Source organism: Scomber japonicus, chromosome 8 (genome assembly GCF_027409825.1).
Source record: "Scomber japonicus isolate fScoJap1 chromosome 8, fScoJap1.pri, whole genome shotgun sequence".
Taxonomy (NCBI): domain Eukaryota; kingdom Metazoa; phylum Chordata; class Actinopteri; order Scombriformes; family Scombridae; genus Scomber; species Scomber japonicus.
The window spans coordinates 4,862,886-4,887,409 of NC_070585.1; the positions used below are offsets into that span (position 1 = coordinate 4,862,886).

General features: G+C 39.2%; 2 protein-coding genes across 2 annotated transcripts; both read left to right on the plus strand.

Moving 5' to 3' along the window:
• On the plus strand, nucleotides 1–6,114 carry igbp1 (immunoglobulin (CD79A) binding protein 1). The gene is made up of 3 exons (XM_053324488.1): nucleotides 1–459; nucleotides 2,396–2,728; nucleotides 5,568–6,114. Exons 1-3 carry the CDS (start codon nucleotides 1–3, stop codon nucleotides 5,838–5,840), a joined length of 1,065 nt encoding a protein of 354 aa, XP_053180463.1. The 3' UTR covers nucleotides 5,841–6,114.
• A 610-nt stretch (nucleotides 6,115–6,724) lies between these two features.
• abhd18 (abhydrolase domain containing 18) lies at nucleotides 6,725–22,134 on the plus strand. The gene is made up of 15 exons (XM_053323841.1): nucleotides 6,725–6,827; nucleotides 8,253–8,270; nucleotides 8,669–8,779; nucleotides 9,457–9,541; nucleotides 9,626–9,726; nucleotides 11,471–11,546; nucleotides 13,187–13,271; nucleotides 13,747–13,774; nucleotides 15,725–15,863; nucleotides 16,045–16,134; nucleotides 16,373–16,471; nucleotides 18,103–18,338; nucleotides 19,205–19,338; nucleotides 19,596–19,758; nucleotides 20,177–22,134. Exons 3-15 carry the CDS (start codon nucleotides 8,688–8,690, stop codon nucleotides 20,232–20,234), a joined length of 1,386 nt encoding a protein of 461 aa, XP_053179816.1. The 5' UTR covers nucleotides 6,725–6,827; nucleotides 8,253–8,270; nucleotides 8,669–8,687; the 3' UTR covers nucleotides 20,235–22,134.
• The last annotated feature ends 2,390 nt before the right edge of the window (nucleotides 22,135–24,524 follow it).

The following is a 24,524-nucleotide window of genomic DNA, read 5'->3' on the forward strand; positions in this document are numbered from 1 at the left end:
ATGGCGGAATGTGAAAACAGCGATGTGCGACAACAAACACAATCAGACGCAGAAGCTCCTAATTTAGCCGAGCTGCTGGACCGTGGATGGAAGATATTTGAAGACGTAGATAGAACAAATGAATCTCTTGGTTCTACCAGTATCCAGGTCCGAGTTAAACGTGGTATCAGTATGTTAGAAGAGGCGTCCAGGATGGCGGCTCAGCTAGACCTGTTCAGCCGTAATGAAGAGCTTGAAGAGACGGCCACAGCTCACCTGAAGTACCTGCTGCTGCCTGCGTTGCTAGGAGCTCTGACCATGAAGCAGACCAGCAGAGACAAACGTCTGGAGATAGTCCAGACTGCCCGGGCCTACTTCATGGATTATCTGAGGAGATGTAAAGATTATAATATTTCACAGTTTGAACTGCCTCAATCATGTCCTGAAGAAGAAGCAGAGAACACACACTGTGCTGCTAAGGTATGTTTACCACTGCTCCACACTGATGGAGTTATTAGTATCAGTATCTATTTATTAATTTCCTGAAATTGACAGTTTTCACACGCGTTCACGCCACGCTGCCATAAATAATACTGAACTATAATTTGGACCCCCCCTAAGGTTTTCTGAAAAGTTGACAGCTCTGTGAACATGACCCTCAGTTCTCCTGACTGTGAGAGTTAATCAGAGGCTGTGATCAGATGGCAAACACCTCTGATTACCAAAATTGTGTTGGATAAAGCTGAGCATCTCTGTTGCTTAGCAACACATGACTGACAGAATAGAGTTTGTGCAAATGCAAGTGAGGTTAGCAGGGAAAAGATGATGACATGATGCTATGCTAACACAGTCCAAGCAGCTGGATCAACACAACCACAGTAATACTTACACTGTATTACAGCTGGACATAACACATAGTTTAGTAACACATCCCTGCCCAGACCTCAGCCTCTTACTTGGACTGTTTAAGGCAGTGAGCAGGTGGGTTGGTTAGGTCAGTCCAGTGCTCTCCTTCTTTAGATCCAGTGACACAAAGACATATCTACTTATCCAGTGAGGTTGAGATTATGTGTCTCAGTTAGAGTCTACCACATACTCCATTCTAGCAGTGTGAGCAGCTGGAAGGACAGTTTAGCTCTGTATGCTTTGTCAGACGGAGGGAGCTCACCAGGTTAGGTGAGTGACATGAAAATTGCAATTAATTACTGATTAAACATTACTCTTTGTAAAAGTAATGATATTACTTATGAGACGACTGTGGTTTAACAATCAGACAGGAAACAGTTTGGAAGGATTTACTCATCATCTAACAGTGTGTGTTAGTGTAGCCTCAGTGGTGCACACAGCACTGCAGAGGTCTGAACACACTGATATCAACCCTCCATTCATCCCAGCAAACAGCAGCATGCTGAAAAAGTGAAAGACTTTGAATCGACTTTAAAATTATAATCACTGACAGTACTCATTACTGATCACGTTGAAGTGTCCTGAATGACTCCTAATGGCAGCCATCAGTGTGTGCATGTGTGAGCATAGAAGCGTAGTGGGGAGCTCTGGTGAGCACACTGACACTTTGTATGTCAGCTTCTGTACATGAATGTGCGTGAATGGATACATGGAATGTGATGTATAAGAATAGAAAGACATTATATAAATGGACATAATTTACCATTTAACACGTCTGCACCTGCATCTCAGTGTGTTACTATCAATTAGTTTAAGAAACACTGTTGAAAAGGCCGCAGCCTGAGACTGACCTGAACCCAGAGACAGTATGGTGACAGGGTGATACAGCAGACCAGATAAGCAGCCTAGGACCACCTAAGCAGTCTAGGACCACCTAGCTTATTAACATGCTGACACAGAAAGAAAGAAATTAACCTAATAAATCAGCAAAAACGTAGAAATCCTCTTCTGGGTTTGAACTGTTCTAATAATAATGAGAACAATAATAGATAGTAATTAGAGCTTAGGCTTTAGTGTTGATGGGGCCCTCACACCTCTGTGCATGTGGGGTTGTGCTGCAGTCAAAGATTTTTATTTCAGGGTTTTTTTCAGCATAGACACCTTTTATTCAGCAGTAGACAGACAGGAAACCCCCCCAGCCTAAACACATGACCCCCATTTAAATGAATGGGAGGACTGATACCTGAACATGGCTGTACTCCATGTATGACACATAGAACAAATGCAGTTATTGGACTGATGGTATGTGAGTCAATTTGGGGTTTATCTAACCTTAACCCATCAAAATTAGAGCGAGGGAGGGAGTGGGTGTTGAATATACTGGGAGGAATGGAAAGCAGCCAGGTCAGTGTCAGGTGTTGGGCTGTACTCTGGAGTAAATGTGTTCTGTCCTTCATGATGATGTAGAGTGACTGATAAATAAATGACAAATAAATGCTTCTTGTTCCAGCCTGCCCACGGCCCGTCAGACCTGGTCGCCATGGCAGCACAGAGACAAGCTAAAATCGAGCGATACCGTCAGAAGAAGCAACTGGAAGGCAGACTGTCAGAAGTACGGAAACTGGTGGACAGTGGAGAAGCTGACGATGAAGTGAGCAGAGATTTTTACCTGCTGAACATCCGGAGGTGGATCACTGTGTCTCTGGAGGAAGTGGAGAGTATCGACCAGGAGCTGGAGATACTGAAGAAGATGGATGTTCTGAAGCAGGGTGCTGCCGAGGCCCCGGCACAGCCTGCCAGGCCTCCCATGAAACCCTTCATCCTCACCAAGGACTCCATGCAGGTGAGACTGTTTGAGACACACATTCATGAAATAAAGTAGCAGGAAGATAGAACATATGGAGACAGGGCTTGAAATTAACTTTTTGATCTACTAGCCAAGTGGCTAGTAGATCAAAAATGTTACTAGCCAACCAGATTTTTTACTAGCCAAAACCAAAACGTTGCTTTACTATTGTATTTGTATTTCACAGGGGTGTGTATAGTGTGTAGGGGTGTGACGATACACTCAGCTCACGAGACGAGACACGATATTGGGTTCACAAGATCAAGACAATACTTTAACTATATTTTTAAAAAAACTTCAATGAGGAAATAAATGACTGTTCTTTTATTTGAAATTCACAAAATGGAATTGAAATATTTTAACTAATCATCTTATAATGAATCTCTTCAGTTCTACTTTCTAAATATATAATTATCCTATGCAGCATGCAGCACTGTAAAAGGTTTCCCCATATAGATATTTTATAGATGGATCATTTTGATATTAATGGAAATAACAACCATAAATACAAAAGTTAGATACAATCACAAATACTAAAAAGTAAATTATAAAGAGTAGAAACAATTCTAATATATAAATATAAATTAAATAAAGAATCTAATTCTCACAAATTATAACATAAAATAAAATAAATAAAATAACACAGAAATAAAAGTAAATTGCTCAAATCCTGTATCACATAAATATACAAGTAGAACAAAATATAAATAGTGTTATAATTTGGTAGTGTGACTAATTTTACTTTTGGCATCATTAGGCTTCCATAGATGCGCTAGATTCCTCCGCTGCTCCTACCTCAGGCTCAGTGTAGAGACCTGAGGTTAACCTGCTGCTGCTCCTCTCCTCATCTCATACTGCGACTGAGATCTTGTCAGCAGGTAGAAACTGTAACAAGGTTTATGATCCACATGTGACATTATAAAAAGAAGATATGACGAGCGAATGAGCGATAAAAAAGGCGATCGTCTTTTTTTTTTTTTTTTTTTTTTTTTTGGTGCGCCACTTAATTATAGCTTTGCGAGACAATATTCACTTCAACTACAAATATCGTCGCGTTTTCGTCTCGCGTGGGCCGTCTCGCGCGGCACGAGATCTCGTCTCACCCCTACTATTCAGTCTTCTAGCCAAGTGGCGAGACAGCCAAAAATCTGTCTCGCCACTTGAGGAATTTGGGTCGCGAGTGCTAATTTCGAGCCCTGTATGGAGATCATCCCATCAGAACAAGGACTTGTGTTATTTGGTTTTAACATCCTGTGGAAACGAGTGTCAAGACTAAATCCTGCTTTCCATAATGATTGTAAACTTAAACCATGTTTCCATCATAGAGACCTGTGTATTATTTGAAGTCTTCACTGAGGTATAATCAAAATGAAGGTTATATGATTGAGTGTGAGTGTGTGTGTGTGTGTGTGTGTGTGTGTGTGTGTGTAACACGCAGAGTTTTGGTTGGATGTTTGACTCCAACATTAATCCTTGAATTTGATCCTGTCTCAAAATGATGCAGAAAAACGAGTCCACACATTTGTTACTTCTAGGCTGGACTACTGTAATTCATTATTATCAGGCTGTCCTAACAAGTCTCTAAAGACTCTCCAGCTGGTCCAGAATGCAGCTGCTCGTGTTCTGACAAAAACTAGAAAGAGAGATCATATTACTCCCATCTTGGCTTCACTGCATTGGCTTCCCGTATAATCTAGAATTTAATTTAAAATCCTTCTCCTCACCTTCAAAGCTCTTAATTATCAGGCTCCATCATATCTTAAAGAGCTTATAGAACCTTATGTACCTACTAGAACACTGCGCTCCCAGCATGCAGGTCTTCGTGTGGTTCCTAGTATCTCTAAAAGTAGAATGGGAGGCAGAACCTTCAGTTATCAGGTTCCTCTCCTGTGGAACCATCTTCCAGATTTGGTCCGGGGGGCAGACACCCTCTCTACATTTAAGAGTAGGCTCAAATATTTCCTTTTTGATAAAGCTTATAATTAGGGCCAGCCAGGCTTGTCCTGGACCAGCTCCTAGTTTATGCTGCTATAGGCTTAGACTGTTGGGGGACTCCCATGATGCACTGGGCTCCTCTCATCTCATCCCTGTCTCTATCCATCTATATCCATTTACATTCATGTGCCATTAATGCATTCACTAACTTAACCCCCCCCCAAAACTCCAACCGGCGGCCCACTTAGAGCCCGGTTCTGCCAGAGGTTTCCATTGTGTTCATCATTTATAGCTTTGCTACTTTATACCACAAGGCAGCACTGTTGTGATGAAAACACTGATAAGCAGAAGAGTTAGAGTTAGATAAAATCCAAGATGGCTACTACACAGTATATGGTACAATGTTGTTAATGAAGCTACGTTTTTCTTATTTACTATTTGCCTTTTAGGTGATGGTGTATTTTTCATTCATAAGTCAATACTACATTTTCTTCCTGTTAAAAGGGAGTTTTTCTTGCCACTGTCACCAAGTGCTGCTCATGTGGGAATGTTGGTTCTCTTTAAATGAAATTAGAGTACGGTTTAGACCTGCTCTATGTGTAAAGTGCCTTGAGATGACCTTTGTTGTGATTTAGCGCTATATAAATAAAGATTGGTTGAATGATCATTGTGTGTGATGACAGCTGACTGAAAGTAACATCAGCAGCTCTGGATTCTGTTACATTAGCTTCTCTTTTTAGAAACGTCAGCATGCTGTTGTCATGTTTGTCAAGCTGTTTTGTTTCCACTCACCTAATTCTATAATTGTAGATGATTGTAGAGCAATAATTGGTGTTGTTAGCCACCAGCAGAGCAGCATGCTGCAGCAGTGTGTGACACAATGTGTTTGTTTGATCCACAGGCCAAGGTGTTTGGGGCTGGTTACCCCAGCCTTGCCACCATGACAGTAGATGACTGGTATGAACAGCGCAGGAGCCATGGTGGCCTGCCTGACCAGGTGATACCCAGGAGGGTCGATGGGGAGGAGGACTCTGATCTAAAAGAGAGGGAAGAAGAAGAAAAAGAGAAAAAGGCTGAAAATGACGACGAGGAGTCTCTGCAGAAAGCCAGGAACTGGGATGACTGGAAGGACACTCATCACAGAGGTTATGGAAACCGCCACAACATGGGTTAAATAATCCTAACAGAGCAAACCAGCTCTGTCTCATGCCTTGTCTGTCGTCACGCTCTTCACACAACCTTTAAAACTGTTATGGTATGAACTGGTATGAGACGGTCACCAAACACACCACAACACACACCAAATAAACCTGATATTCACTTCATCCATTAATTCATCTGCAGGTACACATGTGTAACATCATACTTCATTTACAAGGTTGTAAACAACAGTTGTCTGTGTTGTCAAGTTTTTGAATGAGTCTTAATAAACATCTACTTGTTGATTGAACTGAATGGTGGAAATGTTTGTGCTTTGTTGTGTGTATTCTCTGAACACTGAACTAGCTACAAGAACACCAGAGTGCACAAGGTATAGCTTGGAATGCTACAGCTGGAATGCAGGTAGGCTCTCTTAAAATGAACAACTACCTGGTTTTCTTTTTAAAAATCAGTGTATACATCTTTTAATCAACTTTGCTGGTGATATGTGGCTGCTACTAATACAAAAAGTAAATAAAAACAATCAATGTCTTCAGCTTTTGGTGTATAAAATAGTGAAAAATGTTGATCGCTGTTCCCCAAAGGAACATTGCATATTATTAGAGATTGTTTATTATATAGCGTATGTAGAGTTATTTATTGTATGTAGTTTTTATCATTACAAGAATACTGTTGAGTCAATTTTGAATTTTCCCCTAGGGCATCCATAAAGTTTACCCTTACCTTTACTGCTCATAAATGCTCCTTTTCTTCTAGCTACATATTTAGATACTATATTTCCAACGTCTATACGGAAGCTTTATGATGCTATGATACAGACTTTATTTTGAAATTTGTAATCGGAAATGTTTTCATAGGTAGAAAGGTTGAAGTCCGGTCGCGTGCTTGACACATAGCCCAGTGTGAGTATGTCATTCTCTCTGTGAGGACGGTAACGTTAGCTGCTGGCTAGCCGTGCGAACAATCCACAAGGACAACACACGTCCCTCTTGAGTGTGAGGTAGTGTAACGTTGTTCACTGTTTCTGTCAACTGTGTCTCTATCTGTCTCACTTCCCGCCTCACTGTCTGTCTGTGCGACGTCTGAAACCAACTGGAATGAATGAACAAGGCCAAGTTATCTGTGAACTTACAGCTAGCTAAAAGTTGAACTTCGGACAGCAGGCAAACCATAGTTTTATATCCTCGCTCAGAGCTGGTAGCCGCAGTGTCGTTCTTTATCATCCACTTTAACACTTTTCAACTAAGCCATGAAATATAATATTAGCGTTAACTGCTTAAATGCATTTCTTCCGTATCTACACATAGCTTTGCATAGTTAATAAATAGTCTTTATGGTATTTTCACGTTCCCACAGTCCTATAGACCCCTTAGTGTCGGTGTTACATTCTGCTCACAGCTGCTGAGACGACCAAGCAAGCTGTCGTTTACATAGTTATTATCATTACTTTACGTGCGTTACATGCATAGTTACTAGACAGCTCTGTGATAAGTGTATACATGTTGTAATATGTTTAAAATGTGATCACTTGTTGCCACAGAACACTGAAAATCTAAAACGGCATAATGTTTGGAAACTTGTAGTGGGTTTGGATTCAGAATGTCCTTGACTGTCCACAAACCAAATGAAGTCGCTGTCCTCGCGTTACTGCAATGAACACAGCTGCCCCTGAAATTGGAGTGCACGCTTATACTGACCTTTATGATAAATGCATTGAAAATGACGCAGAGGGACAGTTACACACTTTATTCTGAAGAATGAGAGTTGCACCTGAATAGAGGCTGTAACCTACTACGCCATATCAAAGTCCTTCTAAGGCTCTTATTATAATGTCTCTGGCCATATACAGCACGCTTATCCAATAGCATAACACTTTGTTAGCACAAGGAGAAACACTGATTACATCCGGCTTTCAAAATAAGGCGTCGGAAAGGCTCACATTAAAACTAAAGCGGAGAAATGTGATTCCACTTTCACCAAACATAAATCATGTTAATTCATCCTTTCATAAGTAAATAAAACTACTTTAAAATCAAAAGAAAAGTGTGCTTTCTCTAGAAAAGCTTTTTACTCACTTCCCCAAAACATTTCCCTTTTACTTCATTCAGCCATGTTTTTAAAAACAACTGTACAGTGACAGTCTTTTAAGTTTGGACTGCTGGTATTGTATTTAATGTGTAATTATGTATTTTAACTTTTCTTATTCAATATCAAAACATTTCCAAACATGGTTCTACCTGAATGTCTACAGTGCTTTTACATTAAGATGGGGCTGATTGAAGATATGTCAGTAGACAGAATGAGACACCTATAGCTGACATTACCACAGTCTGTGTGTCACCCTGTGTGTCACCCTGTGTGTCACCCTGTGTGTCACCCTGTGGGATCTAGTGTTAATGGCTTGTCTTGTTTTTTCCTTTGTTAGGTTTGAGTTTCATCTCTCAGGGTTAGCTACAACCTTCTCCATGTGTTTCACTGCCAGATGAGAAACTGTGCTGAGCTGATGAGATGCAGCTTATTGTGCTCTAAATGTCACAGATTAATTTGAAACATGTGAAGAGTGTTTTAGTAATAAGACGTGGCATGTGCTCCACACTAGAGAAAGAAATCCAGCATGGTCACAATGTGTCTGGTGATATTATAATAACCCAGCTTTTTTGCAGCATGTAGTAACACTGTTGTATTATGTGGTTACAGTGAACACGTTCAACAGCTGTATTACTAGTCATATGAATCTGAACAAGTATAAGTCTCTGTGTTCAACTGAATTGGAAGTGAAATATTATTAATGAAATAAAATGTGTCTTGTACATGATGAATGAAGCATGTGTTGCATTGTGTAGATGCCAGGTGCTGGTCCATGGGTGTCAGCCGGCTAGATGTATTTTACAGAAGACTGCTCCTCACCAAACTCTTCATTGGGGGTTGGGGGAAGCCTGAAGACCTCAAGAGGTACTGAATATAGAGATACTGACATGAAAGCAGTTAGAAACAACAGATTCCTTTATTAGTCCAACAGAACATGAGAAGACTGGAGCTAACAGAGCAGTCTCCTCCAAGATCTCTGCAGTGCTTTGGCCTGCTGGGAAATGTAGTCTGTACAGCATGTCCTGGGTCTGCTCTGTTGTCTCTATCAGACTGTTCAGAGTAAAAGAAACTGGACATAAGTGAAAAGTAAAAAGTCGAATCTTTAACTTTTACTCTTTCTCACAAACTGGAGAATAAACGTTTATGATATTTTCTTGGTGCCCACAGTGACACAGTGAATGACAGGCCTGTGTTTTTTTAATGTGGCTCAAATCAGTGTGAATGCTGCCTTAAGGTCACATTTAATGAACTTTACTTCTATTTCTCTGGACAGAGTTAGCATGGCAAAGTCAAACTTATGCTGCAACTTGTCATCATCTGTTAAAACAGTGCATTTTCTTATTTGGGTGTTCCTGTTTGCAGTTAGAGTGTATGTTCACAATCTTCTATGTCTGTATTAATCTAACAAATCAGTAGTGAGTCAGCACAAATGAAATATGATGCACTTATGTCCTACAAATATTGTTCCATTATTAAATATCAACCTGATGTGACAGAATGGATCTGTACTGATGCTCAACTGATATGTTTGTGTTTTGCAGGATCTTTGAGTTCCGTAAGCTCATTGGAGACAGAGAGAGGTGTAAGACTCTGGTGCCAGAGGACTATCCAGTTTACATAGACAAGGTACATCTGCTCTGTCTTCATTGCTCACTTGTGTAACTATTATTGGATTCTCACAGATATGTTGGTTTGTTCCTTTATGTGCAGACAGAGGAACACAGTGACTGTCAGATCCACAATGGCTTCTTCATCTCTCCTCTGGAGCAGTTGGTTCCTGGGATCCTGCCTCCAGAATCAGTGAAAGCCAGGTACAGAACCTGATGCTCTTCTGTTGCTTCATCTACTGCTAATGTGATGATGTCACAGCAGCAGATGGGAGTCTTGTGATCACTGGAAGCTGTTGAGGAATAGTTTGTAGGTGAACAGCAGCGTAAGAAAATAGCCATTACTAAACCTGAGCAGGAAGGTGTGGTTAGTAATATACATCCCGTAAGTCTGTTTATTTTGGGGGGTGTCATGCTGGGAAAACACTTTTCTATTAAAGACTGGTTTATTTGAATGCACCAGTAGTGATTCATTTATAAACACATATGTTTATACTCAATACACAATTAAAACACAAATACCGGTATAACCCCTGAAACAGTGTGTCAGGTTAATGGTTAATGGTCCTGTAATGATTTGCTTAACTGAACTGGACCGGTATATTAACTCAGACTGGGTTCGGGTTAGGTTATGAGTTTCAATTCAACCTTTTAAAAGAACACAATAACTTTACATATTTAATACAGTGTGTAGCTGTGTGCTTACTGAGTCCCATAAACTCTCCATCAGAACTGACACTGTGTACAAATATACTACTGCACCCGAGTCACGCTTTTGCACATCACGCTTCAACATCAGTTCGGTCTGTAAATACTGAAACGTCACAGCTACTAGTGTCTGATTGTGTGTTCTGATCAACACACAATCATCTTTCCGTACCACATACAGCATTAACGGGTCCATTTTCAATCAATCAATCAATCTTTATTTGTATAGCGCCAAATCACAGTTATCTCAAGGCACTTTACACATAGAGCAGGTTCTAAACCGAACTCTTCAGGTTTTAACTTTAAAGAGACCCAACATTTTTACAGTATTAACAGTGAGATTTGAATAAAAAATAGGATTATACTACTAATGTAGGAAATGCAGCAAAAAGAAAATTCAAACACTATAAATGCAATCAATCAAACAATCAATCAATCAATCTTTATTTGTATAGCGCCAAATCACAGTGTTATCTCAAGGCACTTTACACATAGAGCAGGAGGGAATAAAAACACTGAATATAGTGTGAAGTCTTCACATCGTTCCATAAGGTGCCATGTAGGAGTGCAAGAGATGACATCAGTCCACAAAGCTTGGTAGAGCAGTATCAACACCCAAATGATTCACTATTAAATAAATATAGAAGAAGATGTGATGGAATTAATAAACGTATGACACACAAATAAAATATGTAAATTGTGAAATACACAGCTCAATATGATGACATGCTCATATATTCACTCCAACTGTTTTTGTCTTTTCATTTTACAGTTTTTCCTGTTGAATTGCATAATGTTGCTTTTATCACATATCACAGTACTATGCAAAAGCTGGAGGCACTTTAGACACAATACATCATCATGGATGCATCTACTTGGTCCCAAACGTATCCTGTATTTAAACTGTATGCAGGACACCTAGTCCTGTTTGATATGATTGTATTTAGGTTGTATGCATGTTCTATGCTGTATGCATGGAGTTCATTAATAAATAAAAACTAGTTATTATTGTTTAAGCATCCTCACTTTACTGTTAGTGCCTAAAACTTTTGCACACTACTGTATATTTCTAAAGTATGCATAGTGTATTTTTCTGTTACATGAATAGAAACATAAATGAACTGTCTGCAGCCATATCTGCCTTCTAATGAGTTTCACCAAGTCAAATAAGGTCCAAGTGATATCTGATGGTGTGTTAGTGTGCTTTGGTGTGAGTCCTCACTGTGTGTGATTATTTCAGGTTCCAGTTTATAGTTCCTAAGAGATGGCAGAAGAACAGACCAGTATGTATCCAATTGGCTGGGACTGGAGATCATGTAAGTTTCCTAACCTTTGACCCTCCACATTTACCCAGGAAGCCGCCACAAAGCAGAAATGGCCACTAGTACTGCTCTTCAGTTGCTGATATTGGCCTTATTTCTCTTCAGCAATTTCAGCATGTGTTTTTATATGAACTTCAGGTTTATATGAAGGTATAGTATTTGTCATTTAAATAACTCTACAGCATATTTATAACTATACTGATGTATCTAATAAGCTTTTAACAAGAATCTGCCCCTGTGGAAGTGACCAATATATTTGCCTTTGGTATTTTCATTTAATGGAGTGGAAAATGGGTGTTGGTGGGATGGGGCTAATACAAGATGAATACAGGCAGTCAGGAAAGTTCCAAAGAGCTGCTGCTGCACATTTCTGCTCCTACATCACTAACCAGCTTGAGTTTAGCCTCTTGTACTTCTCTTATAGTATTTCTCCTTGTTCAAAATGCAGCTGTTAATGTGATTTAGACAGGTTAATGTCTGAATCTTAATTATTAATGCCTATGTTAAGAATCAATGCAGATGTTCTGATTGCTGCTCACAGCTGGCTGGGTGTAGAATTATTTCCTTATGGTTAATGAAATATATACAGTGATCACACAGCAGCTGAAAGTCATATGTACATCTCCATATTAAGCATGTGATACAGCAGCAGTCATTGGTTTAATCATTTAAATTCCCCCCACATGTCAGATCACACATGAACCTGCTCAGTATGAATCCTGAACTCTTCTTTAGTTCAAGTAGCTAAAAGTTCAAACTCTGACTCCTCTGCAGAGTTTCTCCTGTACTGTTTCAGTTTTACTTTTTATTTTACTATAATCGTGTTGTCTGATTGGACAAATAGGTCTACAGACAACAAGTGGTATTATTGTGTTTTGGGACTTGGAGGTTAGTTCTTCATGGAGGTGAAATTCTTTGTTCCACAGAAACACCTTTCTAACAGCTCTGCCCAAAAAATATTTACTCTCTTAGATCAAACAGTTTACTCTCTTAGATCAAGTCATATCACTCCCTGAACAAATCTGGCTTATCCCAAGATCTTTCAAAACCTAAATGTGAGCTGAGGCTTTAAGTTTCAACATCACTCTTGTGTAAGTTGAATGTTGGATCAAGATTGGACTCTAAACTATATACAACTATACAAATCATGATCATAGGGCCACTCCCAGATTTTCGATGAGCACAGAGCTTCAGCAGATAAATGCCTTCCAGTGTTAAACTCTGCAACATCCAACTGTAGGAACAATAAGAGGAACATTTTTGAATGGATGGGGACTTTGCTTTTTAACATTGTTTGGTGACAAATGATTTGCTGCTACTGTATTATTTCCTGGTACTGCATATAGATAAAAATACATTTTCATTCTGTATAATTAAGATGATTTATTATGTTAGTTAATACCTGTACTGCCTAATTAATAAACAAGCACACTGAGCCTGTCTGTACAAATAATGAAAATCAGTCTTGTTTTATATAGAGGCAAAAAGGCTGTGTGATTATATTTGTGACTCACTGATGAATATGATGGACTGGAGGATTGCTACATATTCTGAGTGAGTGTGTGTGTGTGTGTGTGTGTGTGTGTGTGTGTGTGTGTGTGTGTGTGTGTGTGTGTGTGTGTGTGTGTGTGTAGTTTTTCTGGCGGAGGAGGACCCTGATGGCTAGGCCCATGATCAAAGAGACAGGAATGGCTTCACTGCTTCTGGAGAACCCTTATTATATCCTTCTATTGTCTTTTCACATCTGCTTTTTACTTTGAATATCTGATAGATAGATGCTGACACTCCATATTGTCTGCATCCTACTGTGCTTCTACTTATACTAAGGCAGTTTTAGTGTATAACTTTGTTTTTGGTAGAATACAATGATAATGAATCTCCATTGGGTTCTGTTGTTCTCTGAAACATGTGTGTGCTTTGTGCATTGTTCTGTTACATGAATAGAAACAATTAGACTTTTCTATGTAAAATGAGTGTGGTGTTCCTTAAAGTCTGTATTCTCAGTGCTAATCTAATACCTTAAACATCTAGTAGGTGTGAAAGCACATGAATCAATAAATATTAAATAGAATATTAGTCTGCTTACAATAAGACATCTGTTCTGACCTGTATCATAATTCTGTCTTTATCTGATCTTATGAACATTGCTTTGCTACCTGTGAACATTTTTTCTCTTCCTTGACTCAGCTTTTACATGGCTACCGTAAACCCAAAGACCAACTGTAAGTTAACACCACTTCACACACTAGTCTGGTTTGTGTTTTGATTTCAGACAGAAGTAGACCAGAGAGGGCTTTTCAGATTTAACTATGAGAAGAAAAATGAGACTTTTTCAAAAGTGAGATGCCTGACAGAGGGTCAGAATGCTACCAACAAGCTAAATGGTTTTAAAATCTGAAATGAAGAAATCTGAACAGTCCTCAGTTTGTCATAATTGTGTGCAGCAGAATTACACCTTGCTTAAGGTTTGTCATTTATATTTGAACTTGCTGCATTTGTTTGACACTTCAGCATCACACATACACACAAATCACATCACAACTACTTGGGTATTTGGGATCTTGGGTAGAATGAGATTTCCCATTTTGCCTTAACTTCACTTTATCAAGCACATAATCGGTGTGTGATCACTGCAGGCTTGATACTAGTGAGAGTAGGGCAGGTAGGGCCTGGTACACGAACTGAATACACATATTAAAACTACTTCTTAAGACCTCTCATGCTGAGGAATAGAAACGTTTTTTTTTCTGAAAGCGCTTTTTGTCATTCAACAAAAGAAACCAAAGTTCTCAAATGTCATCTAAACACAAGCAGCCATACAAGAGCAATGTCCAAATATAATGGCTAAATTCTTAAAGTTTGAAAACTCTTCATTAAAAGAGAGTAAACCAGATAATTAATCTGACCAGACATTCAGCTTTTAGTGCGTGCTAGTTAAATGTATTTAGAGGTAATACCCTGTTTTGAGTGGAACATCCGGGAGAAAATCTCTCTAAAGGAAGCAAGGAATCTCTGTGTGTATATATAAATGTATGTCTGTTTGTTTTGGCATGTCTCGAGAACCGTTCATCTGATCTACTTCATACCCAGCAGGTGGATTGCTGGGGAATCAAGGAAGTGCAATGTCAATGTCTGAAGTTATTTGGGTGAGCGGTTCTCGAGAAATATCTAAAAATTATTTCCGTCTTCTTCTGCCCGTGGAGTCAACATGCAGAAATATGGACAGCACCAATCTGCCATTGCAACCCACTTTGTGGTCGGAGGTGGGATTACAACCATAGTGTTAGTGATTTGGAGAGTTTAAGAGACTTAAGCTCTACTGAACTGTGAAACATAACTGTGAACAGAAGTTGGCATGTATGTTCAAGACTAGTGCTGGATGTCTCAGGCATGGTCAGAAATATATAGAAATACCTCGTAATACATACAAATACAATACCTCAATAAATGATAGTGTCTGCGGAGAGCATGCATTTGAGGCGTTTAGGGAGCGTCGGTTTATTGTAGTTTCTATCCATAGTCTGCATGAGAGGTGTTTAGGGGACGGCCCTGTTCTCTCTAGGTATTGAGAAAGCAACCTGTTCTGAACAAGCACTGAACTAATGAGTTCAATATTAGACCCAAGCACCCAATGCCACTAAACACTATTTAGGTGATGACACCATTGGCATTAGTAGCTTGTGCCTTCACAAAGGACAGCAGTCTGTGAATATATGAAGCATCTCCACTGGATGGAACTCCAATGGAGATGCTAATAAAAAGTATTAAAACAGTAAAAAAAAACAAAAAACATCAAAGCACTCCTGAAGCATAGCTAACCTCTCCAATGTTGATCTACAGCTGTTCAGTGTGTTCCTAACTGATTCTCTAATTACAATACATCTGTGTTTTATTTAGCTACTTATTTATTTGCCAAACAGTTGTTTGAAATGCAGTGATAATGGGGAGCAGCAGAGAAGTGGACTTTGGATGGGTTTTTTTTCTCACATGACTCGGGGTCGATTTTAAGAATCCATTCTAACTGATGTGAATTCAGGCTAACTATAGCTGACATCCTCTGTGAAGGAACAAGCTACAAACTGCTCAGAGCCACCTGACAAGATTACAGGAGGTGATGATCTGGGATCAATTCAATGTTAATTAAACAGGGCCATTATTTGTGGGTATTTTAGGAGGTCCTGTCTAAAGAATGTGTCAGACCTGTTTGTGATGGGTGGGGCTTTGATCCTGGAGTCCACAGTGCTTCTCCGTTGGCTGGAAAGAGAGGGATACTGGCCTCTAGGAATGACTGGTATCTCCATGGGAGGATATGTGAGTCATCAAAACAGCACATATTCATTGTCATTTCATGTATTAATGCAGTTTTCACCTTCATTTCCTCTTATCAAATACATATATTCTCCCAGTATTGCAATAAATAGCTGTGTGATTATATTGATACAGAGTGTGTGTGTGTGTGTGTGTTGTGTGTTGTGTGTGTGTGTGTGTCCAGATGGCGTCCTTGGCAGTGACTAACTGGCCTAAGCCCATCCCTCTGATTCCCTGTCTGTCCTGGTCCACTGCCTCCAGTGTCTTCACCACGGTAACACACTTTTTCTACTTGACATGAATAATTCAAGAGACAATCACTTATTATTGTTCTGTGCTGAAGCTAATGTGAACGTGATCTTCCAAACCCTTTTCAGTATTGGGCTACTCCTTTAGAAAAACAGAGTGGACCATACTAACAACAGTGTAACTGTGTCAGACTGCTGAATCACCATGTTAGCTTCAGCTGTATCCCAGTATGACCCTCTCACACTGTGTCTTTGTGTTTTTAGGGTGTGCTGAGTAAAGCAGTGAACTGGACAGAGCTGGAGAAGCAGTATGCTATTAATTCAGTGTATGAAGATATCATTAAGCTGTTGGAGTACTGTGGGGTATGTTATATTTCAACTTCTCATGAAAATCACTTACTCTTTCTCTTTGGCCCTGTTTACACCTGGTATTAACATGTGTCTTGGCTTTAGCCCAGATTCAGAGTATAGGTGTAGCTGTAGCCATCGCCATTTGTAACATTATTGTATACTAAAAAAGTCTCGTTCAGTGTTTGGTTTTACTAAAAGACCCTCTAAGGAGTCGGATGTAAAATTTTTCTGGTAAGTACATTTTGTTTTAGCAGTTTTAAGCCTGTTGTTCACTAGCGAAAATTAGCACTAGCATTGTCACAGTTAACCATATACTGTAAATGCATCATGCTAACCAAGCTAGCAGCTAGTATTCGACTCAGCTCTGCCCTTTATCACAAAATGGTCACTTCTCATCACTTTTGGCTTTAAAAATCCAAAATGGCCATGGTCAAAATGGCAAACTTGAGGCTTCAGAATGGTAGTCCACCAACCAGTGGGTGACTACATCCTTTTTTCTTTTTTTCTTTTTTATAGTGTATGGTCTCTTGCTAGTGCAGGAGTAGAAGTACCTCAGTATGCAGTGTCCAGGTCAGATAGGTAATGTGGACATCAAGGGACTTGAAACTATCCACTCTCTCCACTGAGGTCCTGACGATATTAAAGGGAAGCATAGTTCCTTCCCTGCTTCTTCCCAAAGTCCACTAATCAGCTCTTTAGTCTTGCTGACGTTCTGACACCAGCCAGTCCTCTGCCTCCTTATCTGTGATCAGGCCAACTACAGCTATGTTGTCTGCAAACCTGATGATGGTGTTGGAGCTGAAAATGGGAGTACAGCAGAAGGCTCAAATACAGCCCTGAAGTACTCTGGTGTTGAGTATGAGGGTAGTCACATCCCCCTCTCTCTCCCATGATTTCCTGTATATCCACTGTCAATAAAGGTGTCTGTGCCTGAAAAAAAAAATGCAGGTAGTCAAGGGTCCAAATGCACAGTGAGGTGTTTAATAGCAGGACCTTGAGCTTTGTGGCCAGTCTGGAGGAACTATGGTGTAAAATGCTGAACCGTAGTGTTAACAGTGAACCGTAATCTTACACAGCTCCCTATTTATTGTCCAGGTGAGATAGAGTAGTGTGGAGGATGTGTGCTATGGCAACTTCTATTGATCAGTCGGGACAGTAGGCAAACTGTAGTGGACCCAGTGAGCTGTTCAAAGCATCTCTTCATTACAAATGTTAGTACCATTCGGCAGCTGTTCATTCATTCAGGCTGCTCTTGCTTTGTTTGGGACAGGAATGATGGTGGACTTGTTGAAGCATGTGGATATGACAGACTAAGCAATGGACAGGATGAATATCATTGTGAACACTGGTGCTAGTTGATCAGCACATAATTTGAGGCCCTGCCCCACTGATCCCACCTGGTCCTGCTGCTTTCTTGGTGTTCACACACTTAAAAGCCTTTCTAAGATCATGCTCAGAAAGGGTGATAAGTGTGGAAGGTGCATCCACCCATCCATTGACCTCTGCTTTAGCTGCCGCTTAAAAGCATACATAAAAGTACAGTAAAAGGATTCTGCACCTTTTAACAAACAGATACACGAACACATATGAGCATCAAAAATAAAATGTGTCTACTTTTTGGTCCATGTGTCCACATTTATCAGGCTGACTCCTTTAAGATGGGTCAAGGACTGTTGAAGAAGTCTCCAGGTGGCATGGACTCTTTAGAGCAGCTGCTGGGCCTGTCTACAGATGACAAGACATCACAAGCACAGTACTCTAAAGCTGGAGGGGAAGCTGAGGCTGGTAGAGGCCTGCTGATCAGAGGCTCTGGAGACAAAGTAGACCAGTTATTATCATCAGTGAACAGCTGTGGAGTGAACTTCGACACTCTACCAAGGTAATCAATTTAAGGACTCTATTTTGGCTCTGATTCTTTGATTCATTTAAAATATATTAGAGGCAGTAACTATAACAACATTTTACATGTGAATAAAAACCAATGCTGCTGATCTCTCCTCACTGCCAGGGAAGGCCAGCCAACTGTTTGGTAGAGTACAGTGGTGAGGACCGTAGGGATAATTGGTCATGAACCTTAGGGCTGAGTGATACAAAGCATCCAGTGAAGTTGATGTTTTACTTGTGACCTGCCAATGGACTGCAGATGTAAATTAGCTTTAAGCTAACTCTGGCACAATACATAATATATTTAATATTGTACATGGTCCCTTAACAAATAAATGTATTAATTAATGAAATGAAAATAGTTGATACATTTAAAGAAAACCTTGTACAAATAACAGCCCTAAACAAACATGACAGTTCTGAGTTACAGCTGTGACTCACTGATGCCCAGTATGGTCACATTTTTTACCACTTGATGTTCACACAATCACCTGACAGTATTTAGTTTTTTTCTCACTCTAGAAAACATGTTTGTGATCAGCCAATCAACTTTAAGCATCAGTTACTGAATACAAGTTTTATAGTTTTTACAGTTTTCACAGACCTCTATATCAGACATCAGACATGAATCTCACATGAAGACATTTGTCTGTAGAAAGTCTATGTAACAGATAAATGACTCAACAACTGTTGACCAACAACAGATTATATTTATTTTTGTTCAATTTTATATTTAGTTTTCTTTTTTTGATGGTGGTGATTTACAGGTATCATAATTCTTATGGTGATATCTGTACTGTTACTTGACACTATTTCATTATCATGTTTCATCTGAATGATTCTTTTTTCTTTCTGTTGAAGCTTTCATGCAAAGAACACACTGAATGAGAAGAAGACGGATTCATCCAAATACTGTCGGCAGTCATTACACAAGGAGTCTATAAGCTTCATGAAGGGAGTGATGGATGAATGCACACACATGGCCAACTTCTCTGGTTAGTGTTATGGTGCAAACAAAACAAAACCAATGTTTCAGTCACACTGAGAGCTTCATCAGTCAAACTACATTAAAAGTCTAGAGTACATACACACAGTATTACTCCAGCTTTTACCTTCTGTATCACTGGAAAAGAAAAGAACAAGTAAATGATCAGTGCTTCTGACAGACACACACACACACATACACATACACATACAGTATGTACTGATTCCCACTGCTGCTAAATGGTATGGGTCCTTCCTTGTGTCCTAGTTCCTGTAGACACCAGTCTCATCATTGTGGTCCAGGCTAAAGAAGATGCCTACGTCCCTCGTGCAGGGGTCCGCAGTTTGCAAGAGATCTGGCCAGGGTGTGAAGTCAGATATCTGAATGGAGGACACATAAGTGCCTATCTGTTTAAGCAGAATGTCTTCAGGTAACACTGGCTCAAATAATATCATCTGATGTGAATGGTCAGCTAAACAGTTAACTTAATAGTGAGTGATCATTTGAGATTTAGGACACTCACTAATCATTATTTTGCATCACGCCTGTCAGTTGTGGAGTTGTATTATATTGTATTCATCCATAAAAATGTTTATTACATGATGGGTTTGTTATCAGAAAAACATGTACATGCTATGGATGCTACTGTTTTTGTTCCATTGTGGCATTTAGGAGGGCACTATTTCTATGGATAAATAAACACACATGGAATTTAGACACTTAGTTAAAATGGTGCAGGGTAAATAGAACACACTGAAACATTTTTGTACATGATTGTTTTCTTTGTAATTCTTCCTTTGCTGTGCTGTTGTTGTAGAACTGCTATCTGACATGTGATTTATCTCCAGACAGGCCATATATGATGCATTCAACAGATTCTGCATGAAGTATCCCAACCTGCACTAGCTCTGACTGCACCAGGACTGCATGTTGAACACCTGTGTGTGAGTAGGCTGAAACACACTGCATCAGCTGGACAGTGTAAACAGCATGAAGTATGGCAGTTAAATTCTTTCTATTGAGACCTGAGGAGTCTGAATTTGACAGGCTATTCTTAGATAAAGATCACTAGAGCACAGTCCCTTTGTCATTCTTTACATTGCCTTCTTCTGTAAAGGGGACAATGTGTGCAAAACAAAAATAAGTGATTGAAGCTGTAACCGAATGAAAAATGTGAGCCCACATTCTGTGTCCTAAGATATTATTGTCAGATAGCAGATTAAAGTTGTTGTGGAATCTTCCCACCAGTATCTGGTTGTCAAAGGAAGCTCAGGCCTCTAGTTGCACTGTGGTACACTGTTAGGAATATTCCACCCACTCCCCCTTTTACCTCCAGTGACCCTGGATACAATACACATAGTCCCTGTAATATAATACTGATATTATGTCAGAAAATATATACTCCCTTATGTGTGTCCATGACAAACATAGCTTACTATAAATTTAACAAAGGTACAATCTCTAAACACAAAACTGTATCAGAGAAATGTCAGAAATGTCAACATTTTAAAATATGACTCCATTCCCATGTGGGGTTAAAATTGACCCAATTCCACATTGATAGAGCAAACCCACCATCATACTGCTACTACTTCACATTCAAAGTCTGACAGACTGCTTACCTCCAACTCCTCAGTAAAGCAACCAACTTTACTGTGTCCTGTTGTCATGTGGAGAACTACTGCCACCATGTCAGTATAAATCAGATCACAGTCACTCTGCACAGCTGTGAACTAGAGGCTCCAGTGTCCTTGACAGAGAGCTTTGTGAACCTCCATAACAGGACAGTAAAGAATGGTAACTGTTTGGTTTATTTGGTCCAGATGTCATATCATGTGCTACATTTCTATGACATGCTGCACATAGCTGGTACTGATGCTGATCTGTAGTCACACATCAGTTAAGTGAGCAGTATATGGAACTGATGGAACTGTGATAAAAGTTTCACTGGACACACATTTTAGCTTAAAAAGAGTTCAGTCAGACCATTCACTGAACTTCCTTCTGTTGTTCACTGTAGTGTTTGGTATAGGTACATAATGTAGAACCCAAAAAGCAAATCAGATTGTAAGAATAAAGCTAACCTCCCCCAGTGGTGTGTAAGTAAACACATGATGTGGACTAGTGGAGGGCATTATATCAAATATACATTGTCTAACCCAAAACACAATAGTGTTCATTGTAAACATGAAGAAATACATTCCAATAAAGTTCATTTAAACAAGTGTATAAAATCTACTGACAACAGAAAGAGGCAGAGACTGAATTGACTTTTGTTTTTGTTCTAAAATGTGTGACATGTAGTAGTAGTGTTTAATACTCCCAATAATCCTAAAGACAGACTCCAGTTTACAGTGTTTAATTACCATCATTTAACACATTTTACATGAAAATGAATAAATTAAATTTGCATTTAACTGATTCATTATTAAACTAGAAGTAAAACTATCATTAAAATAATATCATTGAATTAGTTACTTAATTAATAATTCCATTTCCTTATTTTATTTTTAAATTCTGAATGAATCATTGAAGTAGTAAACTGTATGTAAAGCTGCCTTCAAACATGCACTTGTGTTTTCCATGTTGTAATGTCTTTGCCTCTCATATTCCATCTTACTAATGTGCTTCCTGCTGTAATGTTCACAGTCCTGTCACATGTCATCATTTTTCATTTAAACATGGTTCTTTTGAATTGAGCCGTGTATAAGCAGTGTACCAGCTAGTCACATTATTACTGCTAGATTAGAGTTTCTAGTTGGCTCTGCTCTATAAAATAACAATGTCATCCAATGAAAACTGTTCAGCTGTAAACAAATGAATTGTGAGATGGAATATGATATAATACATATTGATAAATTAAATGAAAATCATTTTAAAATTACTTTTGCAGTTTTATTTTAATATTTAATTCTTAATTGCTCGTTGAAATTCAGAACAAGACATTAGACTTATTAATGAGCAAGTTGATTGTTTTATTATTGTTTTACTTTGAACTTTATTGATAAATAATAATAGTTACTGTAATGTTTCAGTTCAGGTTGTTTCAGCTGTTCTCACTGTTAATCACCGACTGTAGGTCAGGATTTAGTTCAATAAGAAGTTAAGAAACAGCAACATGAAGACAACATGTAGATAATGTTTGTCCTCTAAAACTAACCAGAGACCACGTGCACAATCCTCATCAATATGTTGCATACACTGCCATGTTCTTTAAGGAAATGAACTGGGCAGGAACAGACACACCTTTCCACCAACAAACAGTATTGTAGATCATGTGATCACACAGTGGCAGCTGCCATGGAAACAAAGTGGTGTATATTTTACACTACTCACCAGTGAATTTCCTTTCTAGAAGGATTGAGTTGTGAGTCAGACATGTGTACTGTCATTAAAGGACCACACCATTTAGCTGTGATGTAAACTGTCAGTGATTAAACATGTAGAACCAGAGGAATGGTCCTTTAAGAACTTGCTGATGCTAGTTTCTGCTACAAAGTAGAGTATACTGCTCCCTTTTATATGGAATCTATTTGCCAATCATTGTGTTTCTTTGTGTTGGATTTCTTTTTATGTATTTGCTTCAGTTCCTGTGCCATATTGCTGTTGTTCCATTTATCTTAGTACTTATGTTGTTTGTGTGCCACAGTTCCGCCTTCTTTGTCCCAGCTAAACAGTTTCAGTTCCATGAAATAAGAAGTCACCTTTCAGCAGCTTGATTAGTAACATCTGTACATGTGTAGACGTTTTCTAATGAGATTATTGATAAATGGCTGAAATTGAGCAGCACTTTTATACTGTTAGACTTTATAGTGCCTCTCCCTCACCCATGTCTACACGTACTGCCATGCAAGGTGCTGGCCTGACCATCAGGAGCAGTGTGGGCTTCATTGTGTTGCTCATGGACACTTGGAGGACTGGAGGTGTGGGAGATTGAACCATGACCATGGACCACTGCCTCCCCCACTGTATCCCTGCTCCATTTCAAATCTGTTGTTATTAGAACCTAAAAGCAGACTTTTTTACATGAAGTGCTCTGATTTGTATGGGTGTAAAAGGATTTTAAAAGCTCAACTCCAGATACTCTGGTAAAAGTGTGTGCTTTCCATCTTGTAATCTTGTGCAAAGTCATTATACCTGTTTTGCACTGCAGCTCTGTGAGGTTGTACTGAGGCATAACATGCTCATACTGACCTATGCTAACAGGTTCATGTGTAGATAATGAGTACCAGAGTTCACACATCTAAAAGCTGTTTTTGTTAGATATCTAACAAAAACACACAAGTGTACATCTGCAGGTGAAGGAAGGAACCCTGCAGTCATTTGGATTCACCCAGTGAAAAGAAAAAGAAATAGCCAATCCATGGAATGACCGACCAACATTTCCATAGATTGATGCTGCTAACATTACAGACTGCAGACACATGAGACTGTCCCTTCATTACCACCAACACACACTGGAGTTTGTTTCTGTTCATTTTAACTCAATCTCACACAGCAACATCCTGCTGCCACCAGCACTCATTATAACGCCTAATGTTATTGTGAACAGTGACTACTACCAACACAGCTATGAAACTATCATCCGCTTTCAGAACAGTCTTGGTTTCCTTCTTTTTTCTATCCATCACAGACTATATATTTCTGTCTCATGCAGCTTTTTTTCAGTTGTAATTCAGCAGCAGCTTTAAAGGAAGAGTCTGGCCATTTTCTTTATTTTTCATACTATAAACACATTTCATGCACAGCCAAACAAAGAGTTGATTGACATACACATCTACATGGTGTGTGTAGCCAAAGCCTGATGTATCTGTATCTGTGTGTGGTAGACATCTGTTGTCCAATGTGCACAGTTTGAATGGATTTTCAAAATACACACCTGTCTTCTCTGTTAAATATTGTCTATGATGACTGATTAAGGGTTGACACTTATCTATACACTTTTAATGTGATTTAAAAATAGTCTTTTCAAAGCACAAATTCATTCAACTAAAATAGTATTTATTCTTATACTTAACAATACTATAGACCACAGACTGCCTTTTTTCATAGTTAAAACAAGTGTTTGGAGCTGCAGGTATGTGATGAAGCTTTGGGGAGGGGGCATGATGCTTCTGGTGGTGGTGGGGCAGGTGAGTGCAGGTGTGGTCATCACTCTCACTTTAAAGACACATGGAGATAATCTGTCTCTTGTAT

Bases quoted from the DNA above. Each gene is read 5' to 3' on its own strand.
- abhd18 (XM_053323841.1), top strand. From the start codon at position 8,688: ATGGGTGTCAGCCGGCTAGATGTATTTTACAGAAGACTGCTCCTCACC. The intron at 15,864-16,044 runs GTGAGTCATCAA...GTGTGTGTCCAG, and splicing joins GTATCTCCATGGGAGGATAT to ATGGCGTCCTTGGCAGTGAC. The intron at 16,472-18,102 runs GTATGTTATATT...CACATTTATCAG, and splicing joins AGCTGTTGGAGTACTGTGGG to GCTGACTCCTTTAAGATGGG.
- igbp1 (XM_053324488.1), top strand. From the start codon at position 1: ATGGCGGAATGTGAAAACAGCGATGTGCGACAACAAACACAATCAGAC. The intron at 460-2,395 runs GTATGTTTACCA...TTCTTGTTCCAG, and splicing joins ACACACACTGTGCTGCTAAG to CCTGCCCACGGCCCGTCAGA. The intron at 2,729-5,567 runs GTGAGACTGTTT...TTTGATCCACAG, and splicing joins TCACCAAGGACTCCATGCAG to GCCAAGGTGTTTGGGGCTGG.